Genomic DNA, 16,904 nt, shown 5'->3' with positions numbered 1-16,904 from the left:
TCCTTTCTGACTTCATTTGTTATTTTTCATGCATTTACTAATTATTTTGAGCAATAAGACCCTAAAATTGAAAAGCATTTCAAATGAACTCTGAAAAGGTTGAAAGTTGCCATGGTATCATCATTTCATCCACATAGCATGTGCAAGAAAGTTGAGAGGGTTACGACAAAAACTGGATGCACTTCTTGTACAAAACAGACAATCTCTTTCAAAGTATCAGGATTTCATACGGAAACTCGTCTGTTACAAAGGGATTTCATTTTTTTAAACTTATTTGAACTCCTGACTTTTTGTGTGTTCAAAATGCACCATTCAAAGCCACATCATCATTTTTCAATCCTTTCTGACTTCATTTGTTATTTTTCATGCATTTACTAATCATTTTGAGCAATAAGACCCTAAAATTGAAAAGCATTTCAAATGAACTCTGAAAAGGTTGAAAGTTGGCATGGTATCATCATTTCATCCACATAGCATGTGCAAGAAAGTTGAGAAGGGATTTCATTTTTTAAACTTATTTGAACTCCTGACTTTTTGTGTGTTCAAAATGCACCATTCAAAGCCACATCGTCATTTTTCAATGCTTTCTGACTTCATTTGTTATTTTTCATGCATTGACTAATTATTTTGAGCTATAAGGCCTAAAATTGAAAAGCATTTCAAATGAAGTCTGAAAAGGTTGAAAGTTGGCATGGTATCATCATTTCATCCACATAGCATGTGCAAGAGAGTTGAGAGGGTCCCGCCAAAAACTGGATGCACTTCGTGTACAAAACGGACAATCTCTTTCAAAGTATCAGGATTTCATACGGAAACTCGTCTGTTAAAAAGGGATTTCATTTTTTAAAACTTATTTGAACTCATGACTATTTGTGTGTTCAAAATGCATCATTCAAAGACACATCATCATTTTTCAATCCTTTCTGACTTCATTTGTTATTTTTCATGCATTTACTAATTATTTTGAGCTATAAGGCCTAAAATTGAAAAGCATTTCAAATGAACTCTGAAAAGGTTGAAAGTTGGCATGGTATCATCATTTCATCCACATAGCATGTGCAAGAAAGTTGAGAGGGTCCCGCCAAAAACTGGATGCACTTCGTGTACAAAACGGACAATCTCTTTCAAAGTATCAGGATTTAATACGGAAACTCGTCTGTTACAAAGGGATTTCATTTTTAAAACTTATTTGAACTCCTGACTTTTTGTGTGTTCAAAATGCACCATTCAAAGACACATCATCATTTTTCAATCCTTTCTGACTTCATTTGTTATTTTTCATGCATTGACTAATTATTTTGAGCTATAAGACCCTAAAATTGAAAAGCAATTCAAATGAACTCTGAAAAGGTTGAAAGTTGGCATGGTATCATCATTTCATCCACATAGCATGTGCAAGAAAGTTGAGAGGGTCCCGGCAAAAACTGGATGCACTTCGTGTACAAAACGGACAATCTCTTTCAAAGTATCAGGATTTCATACGGAAACTTGTCTGTTACAAAGGGATTTCATTTTTAAAAACTTATTTGAACTCCTGACTTTTTGTGTGTTCAAAATGCACCATTCAAAGACACATCATCATTTTTCAATCCTTTCTGACTTCATTTGTTATTTTTCATGCATTTACTAATTATTTTGAGCTATAAGACCCTAAAATTGAAAAGCATTTCAAATGAACTCTGAAAAGGTTGAAAGTTGGCATGGTATCATCATTTCATCCACATAGCATGTGCAAGCAAGTTGAGAGGGTCCCGCCAAAAACTGGATGCACTTCGTGTACAAAACGGACAATCTCTTTCAAAGTATCAGGATTTCATACGGAAACTCGTCTGTTACAAAGGGATTTCATTTTTAAAACTTATTTGAACTCCTGACTTTTTGTGTGTTCAAATTGCACCACTCAAAGCCACATCATCATTTTTCAATCCTTTCTGACTTCATTTGTTATTTTTCATGCATTTACTAATTATTTTGAGCTATAAGGCCTAAAATTGAAAAGCATTTCAAATGAACTCTGAAAAGGTTGAAAGTTGGCATGGTATCATCATTTCATCCACATAGCATGTGCAAGAAAGTTGAGAGGGTCCCGCCAAAAACTGGATGCACTTCGTGTACAAAACGGACAATCTCTTTCAAAGTATCAGGATTTCATACGGAAACTCGTCTGTTACAAAGGGATTTCATTTTTTAAAACTTATTTGAACTCCTGACTTTTTGTGTGTTCAAAATGCATCATTCAAAGACACATCATCATTTTTCAATCCTTTCTGACTTCATTTGTTATTTTTCATGCATTTACTAATTATTTTGAGCTATAAGGCCTAAAATTGAGAAGCATTTCAAATGAACTCTGAAAAGGTTGAAAGTTGGCATGGTATCATCATTTCATCCACATAGCATGTGCAAGAAAGTTGAGAGGGTCCCGCCAAAAACTGGATGCACTTCGTGTACAAAACGGACAATCTCTTTCAAAGTATCAGGATTTCATACGGAAACTCGTCTGTTACAAAGGGATTTCATTTTTTAAAACTTATTTGAACTCCTGACTTTTTGTGTGTTCAAAATGCACCATTCAAAGACACATCATCATTTTTCAATCCTTTCTGACTTCATTTGTTATTTTTCATGCATTGACTAATTATTTTGAGCTATAAGACCCTAAAATTGAAAAGCATTTCAAATGAACTCTGAAAAGGTTGAAAGTTGGCATGGTATCATCATTTCATCCACATAGCATGTGCAAGAAAGTTGAGAGGGTCCCGGCAAAAACTGGATGCACTTCGCGTACAAAACGGACAATCTCTTTCAAAGTATCAGGATTTCATACGGAAACTCGTCTGTTACAAAGGGATTTCATTTTTAAAACTTATTTGAACTCCTGACTTTTTGTGTGTTCAAAATGCACCACTCAAAGCCAAATCATCATTTTTCAATCCTTTCTGACGTCATTTGTTATTTTTCATGCATTTACTAATTATATTGAGCTATAAGACCCTAAAATTGAAAAGCATTTCAAATGAACTCTGAAAAGGTTGAAAGTTGGCATGGTATCATCATTTCATCCACATAGCATGTGCAAGCAAGTTGAGAGGGTCCCGCCAAAAACTGGATGCACTTCGTGTACAAAACGGACAATCTCTTTCAAAGTATCAGGATTTCATACGGAAACTTGTCTGTTACAAAGGGATTTCATTTTTTAAAACTTATTTGAACTCCTGACTTTTTGTGTGTTCAAAATGCACCATTCAAAGACACATCATCATTTTTCAATCCTTTCTGACTTCATTTGTTATTTTTCATGCATTTACTAATTATTTTGAGCTATAAGACCCTAAAATTGAAAAGCATTTAAAATGAACTCTGAAAAGGTTGAAAGTTGGCATGGTATCATCATTTCATCCACATAGCATGTGCAAGAAAGTTGAGAGGGTCCCGCCAAAAACTGGATGCACTTCGTGTACAAAACGGACAATCTCTTTCAAAGTATCAGGATTTCATACGGAAACTCGTCTGTTACAAAGGGATTTCATTTTTAAAACTAATTTGAACTCCTGACTTTTTGTGTGTTCAAAATGCACAATTCAAAGCCACATCGTCATTTTCCAATGCTTTCTGACTTCATTTGTTATTTTTCATGCATTGACTAATTATTCTGACCAATAAGACCCTAAAATTGAAAAGCATTTCAAATGAACTCTGAAAAGGTTGAAAGTTGGCATGGTATAATCATTTCATCCACATAGCATGTGCAAGAAAGTTGAGAGGGTCCCGCCAAAAACTGGATGCACTTCGTGTACAAAACGGACAATCTCTTTCAAAGTATCAGGATTTAATACGGAAACTCGTCTGTTACAAAGGGATTTCATTTTTAAAACTTATTTGAACTCCTGACTTTTTGTGTGTTCAAAATGCACCATTCAAAGCCACATCGTCATTTTCCAATGCTTTCTGACTTCATTTGTTATTTTTCATGCATTGACTAATTATTTTGAGCTATAAGACCCTAAAATTGAAAAGCATTTCAAATGAACTCTGAAAAGGTTGAAAGTTGGCATGGTATCATCATTTCATCCACATAGCATGTGCAAGAAAGTTGAGAGGGTCCCGCCAAAAACTGGATGCACTTCGTGTACAAAACGGACAATCTCTTTCAAAGTATCAGGATTTCATACGGAAACTTGTCTGTTACAAAGGGATTTCATTTTTTAAAACTTATTTGAACTCCTGACTTTTTGTGTGTTCAAAATGCACCATTCAAAGACACATCATCATTTTTCAATCCTTTCTGACTTCATTTGTTATTTTTCATGCATTTACTAATTATTTTGAGCTATAAGACCCTAAAATTGAAAAGCATTTCAAATGAACTCTGAAAAGGTTGAAAGTTGGCATGGTATCATCATTTCATCCACATAGCATGTGCAAGAAAGTTGAGAGGGTCCCGCCAAAAACTGGATGCACTTCGTGTACAAAACGGACAATCTCTTTCAAAGTATCAGGATTTCATACGGAAACTCGTCTGTTACAAAGGGATTTCATTTTTAAAACTTATTTGAACTCCTGACTTTTTGTGTGTTCAAATTGCACCACTCAAAGCCACATCATCATTTTTCAATCCTTTCTGACTTCATTTGTTATTTTTCATGCATTTACTAATTATTTTGAGCTATAAGGCCTAAAATTGAGAAGCATTTCAAATGAACTCTGAAAAGGTTGAAAGTTGGCATGGTATCATCATTTCATCCACATAGCATGTGCAAGAAAGTTCAGAGGGTCCCGCCAAAAACTGGATGCACTTCGTGTACAAAACGGACAATCTCTTTCAAAGTATCAGGATTTCATACGGAAACTCGTCTGTTACAAAGGGATTTCATTTTTTAAAACTTATTTGAACTCCTGACTTTTTGTGTGTTCAAAATGCATCATTCAAAGACACATCATCATTTTTCAATCCTTTCTGACTTCATTTGTTATTTTTCATGCATTTACTAATTATTTTGAGCAATGAGACCATAAAATTGAAAAGCATTTCAAATGAACTCTGAAAAGGTTGAAAGTTGGCATGGTATCATCATTTCATCCACATAGCATGTGCAAGAAAGTTGAGAGGGTCCCGGCAAAAACTGGATGCACTTCGCGTACAAAACGGACAATCTCTTTCAAAGTATCAGGATTTCATACGGAAACTCGTCTGTTACAAAGGGATTTCATTTTTAAAACTTATTTGAACTCCTGACTTTTTGTGTGTTCAAAATGCACCACTCAAAGCCAAATCATCATTTTTCAATCCTTTCTGACGTCATTTGTTATTTTTCATGCATTTACTAATTATTTTGAGCTATAAGACCCTAAAATTGAAAAGCATTTCAAACGAACTCTGAAAAGGTTGAAAGTTGGCATGGTATCATCATTTCATCCACATAGCATGTGCAAGCAAGTTGAGAGGGTCCCGCCAAAAACTGGATGCACTTCGTGTACAAAACGGACAATCTCTTTCAAAGTATCAGGATTTCATACGGAAACTTGTCTCTTACAAAGGGATTTCATTTTTTAAAACTTATTTGAACTCCTGACTTTTTGTGTGTTCAAAATGCACCATTCAAAGACACATCGTCATTTTTCAATCCTTTCTGACTTCATTTGTTATTTTTCATGCATTTACTAATTATTTTGAGCTATAAGACCCTAAAATTGAAAAGCATTTCAAATGAACTCTGAAAAGGTTGAAAGTTGGCATGGTATCATCATTTCATCCACATAGCATGTGCAAGAAAGTTGAGAGGGTCCCGCCAAAAACTGGATGCACTTCGTGTACAAAACGGACAATCTCTTTCAAAGTATCAGGTTTTCATACGGAAACTCGTCTGTTACAAAGGGATTTCATTTTTAAAACTAATTTGAACTCCTGACTTTTTGTGTGTTCAAAATGCACAATTCAAAGCCACATCGTCATTTTCCAATGCTTTCTGACTTCATTTGTTATTTTTCATGCATTGACTAATTATTCTGACCAATAAGACCCTAAAATTGAAAAGCATTTCAAATGAACTCTGAAAAGGTTGAAAGTTGGCATGGTATCATCATTTCATCCACATAGCATGTGCAAGAAAGTTGAGAGGGTCCCGCCAAAAACTGGATGCACTTCGTGTACAAAACGGACAATCTCTTTCAAAGTATCAGGATTTCATACGGAAACTCGTCTGTTACAAAGGGATTTCATTTTTTAAAACTTATTTGAACTCCTGACTTTTTGTGTGTTCAAAATGCATCATTCTAAGACACATCGTCATTTTTCAATCCTTTCTGACTTCATTTGTTATTTTTCATGCATTGACTAATTATTTTGAGCAATGAGACCATAAAATTGAAAAGCATTTCAAATGAACTCTGAAAAGGTTGAAAGTTGGCATGGTATCATCATTTCATCCACATAGCATGTGCAAGAAAGTTGAGAGGGTCCCGGCAAAAACTGGATGCACTTCGCGTACAAAACGGACAATCTCTTTCAAAGTATCAGGATTTCATACGGAAACTCGTCTGTTACAAAGGGATTTCATTTTTAAAACTTATTTGAACTCCTGAATTTTTGTGTGTTCAAAATGCACCACTCAAAGCCAAATCATCATTTTTCAATCCTTTCTGACGTCATTTGTTATTTTTCATGCATTTACTAATTATTTTGAGCTATAAGACCCTAAAATTGAAAAGCATTTCAAATGAACTCTGAAAAGGTTGAAAGTTGGCATGGTATCATCATTTCATCCACATAGCATGTGCAAGCAAGTTGAGAGGGTCCCGCCAAAAACTGGATGCACTTTGTGTACAAAACGGACAATCTCTTTCAAAGTATCAGGATTTCATACGGAAACTTGTCTGTTACAAAGGGATTTCATTTTTTAAAACTTATTTGAACTCCTGACTTTTTGTGTGTTCAAAATGCACCATTCAAAGACACATCATCATTTTTCAATCCTTTTTGACTTCATTTGTTATTTTTCATGCATTTACTAATTATTTTGAGCTATAAGACCCTAAAATTGAAAAGCATTTCAAATGAACTCTGAAAAGGTTGAAAGTTGGCATGGTATCATCATTTCATCCACATAGCATGTGCAAGAAAGTTGAGAGGGTCCCGCCAAAAACTGGATGCACTTCGTGTAAAAAACGGACAATCTCTTTCAAAGTATCACGATTTCATACGGAAACTCGTCTGTTACAAACGGATTTCATTTTTAAAACTTATTTGAACTCCTGACTTTTTGTGTGTTCAAAATGCACCACTCAAAGCCACATCATCATTTTTCAATCCTTTCTGACTTCATTTGTTATTTTTCATGCAATTACTAATTATTTTGAGCTGTAAGGCCTAAAATTGAAAAGCATTTCAAATGAACTCTGAAAAGGTTGAAAGTGGGCATGGTATCATCATTTCATCCACATAGCATGTGCAAGAAAGTTGAGAGGGTCTCGCCAAAAACTGGATGCACTTCGTGTACAAAACGGACAATCTCTTTCAAAGTATCAGGATTTCATACGGAAACTCGTCTGTTACAAAGGGATTTCCATTTTTAAAACTTATTTCAACTCCTGACTTTTTGTGTGTTCAAAATGCATCATTCAAAGACACATCATCATTTTTCAATCCTTTCTGACTTCATTTGTTATTTTTCATGCATTTACTAATTATTTTGACCAATAAGACCCTAAAATTGAAAAGCATTTCAAATGAACTCTGAAAAGGTTGAAAGTTGCCATGGTATCATCATTTCATCCACATAGCATGTGCAAGAAAGTTGAGAGGGTTACGACAAAAACTGGATGCACTTCGTGTACAAAACGGACAATCTCTTTCAAAGTATCAGGATTTCATACGGAAACTCGTCTGTTACAAAGGGATTTCATTTTTAAAACTTATTTGAACTCCTGACTTTTTGTGTGTTCAAAATGCACCACTCAAAGCCAAATCATCATTTTTCAATCCTTTCTGACGTCATTTGTTATTTTTCATGCATTTACTAATTATTTTGAGCTATAAGACCCTAAAATTGAAAAGCATTTCAAATGAACTCTGAAAAGGTTGAAAGTTGGCATGGTATCATCATTTCATCCACATAGCATGTGCAAGCAAGTTGAGAGGGTCCCGCCAAAAACTGGATGCACTTTGTGTACAAAACGGACAATCTCTTTCAAAGTATCAGGATTTCATACGGAAACTTGTCTGTTACAAAGGGATTTCATTTTTTAAAACTTATTTGAACTCCTGACTTTTTGTGTGTTCAAAATGCACCATTCAAAGACACATCATCATTTTTCAATCCTTTTTGACTTCATTTGTTATTTTTCATGCATTTACTAATTATTTTGAGCTATAAGACCCTAAAATTGAAAAGCATTTCAAATGAACTCTGAAAAGGTTGAAAGTTGGCATGGTATCATCATTTCATCCACATAGCATGTGCAAGAAAGTTGAGAGGGTCCCGCCAAAAACTGGATGCACTTCGTGTACAAAACGGACAATCTCTTTCAAAGTATCACGATTTCATACGGAAACTCGTCTGTTACAAAGGGATTTCATTTTTAAAACTTATTTGAACTCCTGACTTTTTGTGTGTTCAAAATGCACCACTCAAAGCCACATCATCATTTTTCAATCCTTTCTGACTTCATTTGTTATTTTTCATGCAATTACTAATTATTTTGAGCTGTAAGGCCTAAAATTGAAAAGCATTTCAAATGAACTCTGAAAAGGTTGAAAGTTGGCATGGTATCATCATTTCATCCACATAGCATGTGCAAGAAAGTTGAGAGGGTCTCGCCAAAAACTGGATGCACTTCGTGTACAAAACGGACAATCTCTTTCAAAGTATCAGGATTTCATACGGAAACTCGTCTGTTACAAAGGGATTTCCATTTTTAAAACTTATTTCAACTCCTGACTTTTTGTGTGTTCAAAATGCATCATTCAAAGACACATCATCATTTTTCAATCCTTTCTGACTTCATTTGTTATTTTTCATGCATTTACTAATTATTTTGACCAATAAGACCCTAAAATTGAAAAGCATTTCAAATGAACTCTGAAAAGGTTGAAAGTTGCCATGGTATCATCATTTCATCCACATAGCATGTGCAAGAAAGTTGAGAGGGTTACGACAAAAACTGGATGCACTTCGTGTACAAAACGGACAATCTCTTTCAAAGTATCAGGATTTCATACGGAAACTCGTCTGTTACAAAGGGATTTCATTTTTAAAACTTATTTGAACTCCTGACTTTTTGTGTGTTCAAATTGCACCACTCAAAGCCACACCATCATTTTTCAATCCTTTCCGACTTCATTTGTTATTTTTCATGCATTTACTAATTATTTTGAGCTATAAGACCCTAAAATTGAAAAGCATTTCAAATGAACTCTGAAAAGGTTGAAAGTTGGCATGGTATCATCATTTCATCCACATAGCATGTGCAAGAAAGTTGAGAGGGTCCCGCCAAAAACTGGATGCACTTCGTGTACAAAACGGACAATCTCTTTCAAAGTATCAGGATTTCATACGGAAACTTGTCTGTTACAAAGGGATTTCATTTTTTAAAACTTATTTGAACTCCTGACTTTTTGTGTGTTCAAAATGCACCATTCAAAGCCACATCGTCATTTTTCAATGCTTTCTGACTTCATTTGTTATTTTTCATGCATTGACTAATTAATTTGAGCTATAAGGCCTAAAATTGAAAAGCATTTCAAATGAACTCTGAAAAGGTTGAAAGTTGGCATGGTATCATCATTTCATCCACATAGCATGTGCAAGAGAGTTGAGAGGGTCCCGCCAAAAACTGGATGCACTTCGTGTACAAAACAGACAATCTCTTTCAAAGTATCAGGATTTCATACGGAAACTCGTCTGTTACAAAGGGATTTCATTTTTAAAACTTATTTGAACTCCTGACTTTTTGTGTGTTCAAAATGCACCATTCAAAGCCACATCGTCATTTTTCAATGCTTTCTGACTTCATTACTTATTTTTCATGCATTGACTAATTATTTTGAGCTATAAGGCCTAAAATTGAAAAGCATTTCAAATGAACTCTGAAAAGGTTGAAAGTTGGCATGGTATCATCATTTCATCCACATAGCATGTGCAAGAGAGTTGAGAGCGTCCCGCCAAAAACTGGATGCACTTCGTGTACAAAACGGACAATCTCTTTCAAAGTATCAGGATTTCATACGGAAACTCGTCTGTTACAAAGGGATTTCATTTTTCAAAACTTATTTGAACTCCTGACTTTTTGTGTGTTCAAAACGCACCATTCAAAGACACATCGTCATTTTTCAATCCTTTCTGACTTCATTTGTTATTTTTCATGCATTGACTAATTATTTTGAGCTATAAGGCCTAAAATTGAAAAGCATTTCAAATGAACTCTGAAAAGGTTGAAAGTTGGCATGGTATCATCATTTCATCCACATAGCATGTGCAAGAAAGTTGAGAGGGTCCCGGCAAAAACTGAATGCACTTCGTGTACAAAACGGACAATCTCTTTCAAAGTATCAGGATTTCATACGGAAACTAGTCTGTTACAAAGGGATCTCATTTTTTAAAACTTATTTGAACTCCTGACTTTTTGTGTGTTCAAAATGCACCATTCAAAGACACATCATCATTTTTCAATCCTTCCTGACTTCATTTGTTATTTTTCATGCATTTACTAATTATTTTGAGCAATGAGACCATAAAATTGAAAAGCATTTCAAATAGACTCTGAAAAGGTTGAAAGTTGGCATGGTATCATCATTTCATCCACATAGCATGTGCAAGAAAGTTGAGAGGGTCCCGGCAAAAACTGGATGCAGTTCGTGTACAAAACGGACAATCTCTTTCAAAGTATCAGGATTTCATACGGAAACTCGTCTGTTACAAAGGGATTTCATTTTTAAAACTTATTTGAACTCCTGACTTTTTGTGTGTTCAAAATGCACCACTCAAAGCCACATCGTCATTTTTCAATCCTTTCTGACTTCATTTGTTATTTTTCGTGCATTTACTCATTATTTTGAGCAATAAGACCCTAAAATTGAAAAGCATTTCAAATGAACTCTGAAAAGGTTGAAAGTTGGCATGGTATCATCATTTCATGCACATAGCATGTGCAAGAAAGTTGAGAGGGTCCCGCCGAAAACTGGATGCACTTCGTGTACAAAACGGACAATCTCTTTCAAAGTATCAGGATTTCATACGGAAACTCGTCTGTTACATAGGGATTTCATTTTTTAAATCTTATTTGAACTCCTGACTTTTTGTGTGTTCAAAATGCACCATTCAAAGACACATCGTCATTTTTCAATCCTTTCTGACTTCATTTGTTATTTTTCATGCATTGACTAATTATTTTGAGCTATAAGGCCTGAAATTGAAAATCATTTCAAATGAACTCTGAAAAGGTTGAAAGTTGGCATGGTATCATCATTTCATCCACATAGCATGTGCAAGAAAGTTGAGAGGGTCCCGGCAAAAACTGGATGCACTTCGTGTACAAAACGGACAATCTCTTTCAAAGTATCAGGATTTCATACGGAAACTCGTCTGTTACAAAGGGATTTCATTTTTTAAAACTTATTTGAACTCCTGACTTTTTGTGTGTTCAAAATGCACCACTCAAAGCCAAATCATCATTTTTCAATCCTTTCTGACTTCATTTGTTATTTTTCATGCATTTACTAATTATTTTGAGCTATAAGACCCTAAAATTGAAAAGCATTTCAAATGAACTCTGAAAAGGTTGAAAGGTTGCATGGTATCATCATTTCATCCACATAGCATGTGCAAGAAAGTTGAGAGGGTCCCGGCAAAAACTGGATGCACTTCGTACAAAACGGAAAATCTCTTTCAAAGTATCAGGATTTCATACGGAAACTCGTCTGTTACAAAGGGATTTCATTTTTTAAAACTTATTTGAACTCCTGACTTTTTGTGTGTTCAAAATGCATCATTCAAAGACACATCATCATTTTTCAATCCTTTCTGACTTCATTTGTTATTTTTCATGCATTTACTAATTATTTTGAGCTATAAGACGCTAAAATTGAAAAGCATTTCAAATGAACTCTGAAAAGGTTGAAAGTTGGCATGGTATCATCATTTCATCCACATAGCATGTGCAAGAAAGTTGAGAGGGTCCCGCCAAAAACTGGATGCACTTCGTGTACAAAACGGACAATCTCTTTCAAAGTATCAGGATTTCATACGGAAACTCGTCTGTTACAAAGGGATTTCATTTTTAAACTTATTTGAACTCCTGACTTTTTGTGTGTTCAAAATGCACCACTCAAAGACACATCATCATTTTTCAATCCTTTCTGACTTCATTTGTTATTTTTCGTGCATTTACTAATTATTTTGACCAATAAGACGCTAAAATTGAAAAGCATTTCAAATGAACTCTGAAAAGGTTGAAAGTTGGCATGGTATCATCATTTCATCCACATAGTATGTGCAAGAAAGTTGAGAGGGTCCCGGCAAAAACTGGATGCACTTCGTGTACAAAACGGACAATCTCTTTCAAAGTATCAAGATTTCATACGGAAACTCGTCTGTTACAAAGGGATTTCATTTTTAAAACTTATTTGAACTCCTGACTTTTTGTGTGTTCAAAATGCACCACTCAAAGCCACATCATTATTTTTCAATCCTTTCTGACTTCATTTGTTATTTTTCATGCATTTACTAATTATTTTGAGCTATAAGACCCTAAAATTGAAAAGCATTTCAAATGAACTCTGAAAAGGTTGAAAGTTGGCATGGTATCATCATTTCATCCACATAGCATGTGCAAGAAAGTTGAGAGGGCCCCGCCAAAAACTGGATGCACTTCGTGTACAGAACGGACAATCTCTTTCAAAGTATCAGGATTTCATACGGAAACTCGTCTGTTACAAAGGGATTTCATTTTTTAAAACCTATTTGAACTCCTGACTTTTTGTGTGTTCAAAATGCATCATTCAAAGACACATCATCATTTTTCAATCCTTTCTGACTTCATTTGTTATTTTTCATGCATTTACTAATTATTTTGAGCTATAAGACCCTAAAATTGAGAAGCATTTCAAATGAACTCTGAAAAGGTTGAAAGTTGGCATGGTATCATCATTTCAGCCACATAGCATGTGCAAGAAAGTTGAGAGGGTCCCACCAAAAACTGGATGCACTTCGTGTACAAAACGGACAATCTCTTTCAAAGTATCAGGATTTCATACGGACACTCGTCTGTTACAAAGGGATTTCATTTTTTAAAACTTATTTGAATTCCTCACTTTTTGTGTGTTCAAAATGCATCATTCAAAGACACATCATCATTTTTCAATCCTTTCTGACTTCATTTGTTATTTTTAATGCATTTACTAATTATTTTGACCAATAAGACCCTAAAATTGAAAAGCATTTCAAATGAACTCTGAAAAGGTTGAAAGTTGGCATGGTATCATCATTTAATCCACATAGCATGTGCAAGAAAGTTGAGAGGGTCCCGCCAAAAACTGGATGCACTTCGTGTACAAAACGGACAATCTCTTTCAAAGTATCAGGATTTCATACGGAAACTCGTCTGTTACAAAGGGATTTCATTTTTTAAAACTTATTTGAACTCATGACTTTTTGTGTGTTCAAAATGCACCATTCAAAGCCACATCGTCATTTTTCAATGCTTTCTGACTTGATTTGTTATTTTTCATGCATTGACTAATTATTTTGAGCTATAAGGCCTAAAATTAAAAAGCATTTCAAATGAACTCTGAGAAGGTTGAAAGTTCGCATGGTATCAACATTTCATCCACATAGCATGTGCAAGAAAGTTGAGAGGGTTACGGCAAAAACTGGATGCACTTCGTGTACAAAACGGACAATCTCTTTCAAAGTATCAGGATTTCATAGGGAAACTCGTCTGCTACAAAGGGATTTCATTTTTAAAACTTACTTGAACTCTTGACTTTTTGTGTGTTCAAAATGCACCACTCAAAGACACATCATCATTTTTCAATACTTTCTGACGTCATTTGTTATTTTTCATGCATTTACTAATTATTTTGAGGTATAAGACCATAAAATTGAAAAGCATTTCAAATGAACTCTGAAAAGGTCGAAAGTTGGCATGGTTTCATCATTTCATCCACATAGCATGTGCAAGAAAGTTGAGAGGGTCCCGCCAAAAAATGGATGCACTTCGTGTACAAAACGGACAATATCTTTCAAAGTATCAGGATTTCATACGGAAACTCGTCTGCTTCAAAGGGATTTCATTTTTTAAAACTTATTTGAACTCCTGACTTTTTGTGTGTTCAAAATGAACCATTCAAAGCAGAGACTGATTTTGAATGGTGCATATTCAACACACAAAAAGTCTGTAAAGATCACCAACCCCAACATAAAAAAATGAGCATAGATGCGCCTATAGAGAAAATTCAACCTAAATTCATAATAAACTTCTATGAATTTCAGAGAAACTCACTATGAATTTAGGTCAAATTCCCTGTATAAGGGCATCTATTTTCATTTTGAGAGGAGCTCAACAAGGTAGAGAGGGACGGGCTTATAAACCGGTGTGAGCACCCTTCGGTTGGCGAGGTGGGACTAAACTCTGGCCGCAACGAGGACCAACCCTTTAGTCTCGGTTTGTGGCACAAACCGGGTCTAATGGTCATGGGACAGGGGCGAGGCGCATTGGTCCCGGTTCGTGCGTTGAACCGGGACCAAAAGGTCCAGACGAACCGGGACCAGTGGCCCACGTGGCCCGGCCGGCCCCCTGGGCTCACGAACCGGGACTAATGCACCCTATGGGTCCCCGTTCGTGCAGAACCGGGACTAATGGGCTGGCCAGGCCCGAACGAAAGCCCTGTTTTCTACTAGTTTAGGATACACCTACGCACCAACTGTCAGATCAAAAACCATGCACAATTAAGCCCCATGGGTGGTGATGCATCCTAGCCGGCCGCCATTCGGTGCAGGAAAGACATCTTCGTGAACCAAACTGTCGCTGCATCGCCATTACCAAATGAAATGACAAAGCAGAGTAGAGCTTGCAGCAACTGAAAAATCTGAATTCTGAAACTCTCTAACAGCAGAGTAGAGTAGAGCTGGCTCATCTTATCAAATATTCAGTACCATTTGAATTCCCAGGTCCAAACAATGCAGAGTGATATGGTATGGTTGTTCACGGCGGCCATTGATCCAGATGTCATTTTTTTGGTTTCTGAAGCTAGGGGATGAGTGACGATGTACCTTTTTTTTGAGGCAACTGTCGTGCTCGCGGCAGCATGCATCGAGGTCGTCGTAGGGGTCCTCCCCTTGCACCCGCTCCACCCCACGCCGCAGAACTTGCCGTACCGGATCCCCACCGCTGCCACCCATCCATGGTCAGAGCATGCTCAGATCAGAAAGAAATCGACCGGATCAGGGGAGGACGAGGAAAGGAGGCTCACAGTCGCAGTTGAGCATCGCGCACGACCGGTTGCACGGCGGCGGCGGCGGCGGCTTGGCCGCGCATGCGGAGCCCCCGGCGAGCAGGAGGAGCACGACCAACACCGAAACCCTAGCAAGACATAACTGAAGGGGGCGACCACAGGGAGCAGAGGAAAACAAATTGATGTGGAGGAATAGACAGAGCTCATCGAGGAGCAACCGTAGGTGTGCTGGGCGGCGCCAGAGCTCACCGGAGCGGCCGGAATCGGCCAACGTCTGTGGCGGCGGCGCAAGGGGATCGAGAGGACCAGACATGAGCGAGAGAGATGGGCGCGTGCGTTTGTTCTGGTCTAGCCCAGCCAGCGTACGTGTGTGATTTGTGTGTTAGGCTAAGTCCTACCTGCAAAAAAAAAGATAGCCCCACCTCTTTGCCGTCTGCCAGCAGATGGCAGGAGCCAGGGCGGCGGTACGCCGGAAGTTCGGTTATTCTTAGTGGGGGGGAGGGCAGTCGCCGATGAGGACGATAACCCTATCGTGCAAGTTCTTCCTCTCCACTCATCCTGTGAGGGTAGGGCCGTAATCATCCCCCAATCCTGGAGGGTCACCGTCATCTCCCCACATGGAAGATGGAAGTTGTGCGTCTCTGGCCGCCACCGGTCGATCAAGGCCGTCAGAGCTGAGTGGACAAGCGTTAGATTCTCTAGTAGCTCTCGAGCTCACCCAGTTCCTTCACATTGGGGCAAAACGATGCCCATAAAAGAAGGAAAATAGTGCGGACCACCACCACTCGATATATGATCCACTTAGGCACACTTCAACGCAAGACCTCAAACGGGTGTTTGTTTTGTCCAGATTTTATTCGTTTGGGTAGGGCAATAAAGCAGCGCCCGGTCATTTTTCTGAATGCACTGGCCGTGCACCCAACGTGCAGACGCATCTGGTCCGCCACGCCCGCCTAGAGCCCCTATGTATACATTTTATGAACTACACATTGTAAATAGTTTTGCAACCAAATAAATCAAACGTTGCAAATACTGTTGCAAACAAATAGTTCCACATCCGAATAAAAACAATCAAATAGTTTTACAACCCAATCAAAATTGTCTAGAATACATGAAAAAAAATGAATCAATACATCTACGGGTTGCCAATGTGGATCCACATGTGCTCAACCAGGTCATCTTGGATCTGCATATGAGTATGCCAATCACGCATTTCACGATGGAATTGAGTGAACTGTTCAAACGTTGCCTGTTCTTGGTGCTCAGGCTTAACATTCAGCATGAAATATGGACTCGAAGTTTGGCTCTCTTGGGTACTCATGGTCAAACACTACCACCACGGGATGTAGAAATTGTACATTGATCTGAGACATATGGACTCACTCATACGTATGTACTCATCCACAAGATCGCCTGAAATTTCATATGCAAGCGTGCGAGTAGCCGCGGTGCATTT

At 37.2% G+C, this 16,904-nt stretch overlaps 1 protein-coding gene across 1 annotated transcript; it reads right to left on the bottom strand.

The window, feature by feature from the left end:
- Window positions 1–14,897: 14,897 nt before the first annotated feature.
- LOC109773083 (uncharacterized) lies at window positions 14,898–15,787 on the bottom strand. The gene is made up of 3 exons (XM_040395314.3): window positions 15,467–15,787; window positions 15,267–15,384; window positions 14,898–15,021 (listed from the first exon to the last, which is right to left on the bottom strand). Exons 1-3 carry the CDS (start codon window positions 15,759–15,761, stop codon window positions 14,943–14,945), a joined length of 492 nt encoding a protein of 163 aa, XP_040251248.1. The 5' UTR covers window positions 15,762–15,787; the 3' UTR covers window positions 14,898–14,942.
- Window positions 15,788–16,904: the final 1,117 nt, after the last annotated feature.

The sequence above is a fragment of the Aegilops tauschii genome, chromosome 1 (genome assembly GCF_002575655.3).
Source record: "Aegilops tauschii subsp. strangulata cultivar AL8/78 chromosome 1, Aet v6.0, whole genome shotgun sequence".
NCBI lineage: Eukaryota > Viridiplantae > Streptophyta > Magnoliopsida > Poales > Poaceae > Aegilops > Aegilops tauschii.
The sequence above is the reverse complement of the archived record's forward strand: the minus strand, read 5'-3'. Positions and strand labels throughout refer to the sequence as shown.

What these genes read in the sequence shown, in the direction of transcription:
- LOC109773083 (XM_040395314.3), bottom strand. Translation starts at nt 15,761, where the DNA reads ATGTCTGGTCCTCTCGATCCCCTTGCGCCGCCGCCACAGACGTTGGCC. An exon ending in CGCGATGCTCAACTGCGACT is followed by an intron (nt 15,385 to 15,466) that starts GTGAGCCTCCTT and finishes GATGGGTGGCAG; the next exon opens with CGGTGGGGATCCGGTACGGC. An exon ending in ACAGTTGCCTCAAAAAAAAG is followed by an intron (nt 15,022 to 15,266) that starts GTACATCGTCAC and finishes ATGGCGATGCAG; the next exon opens with CGACAGTTTGGTTCACGAAG.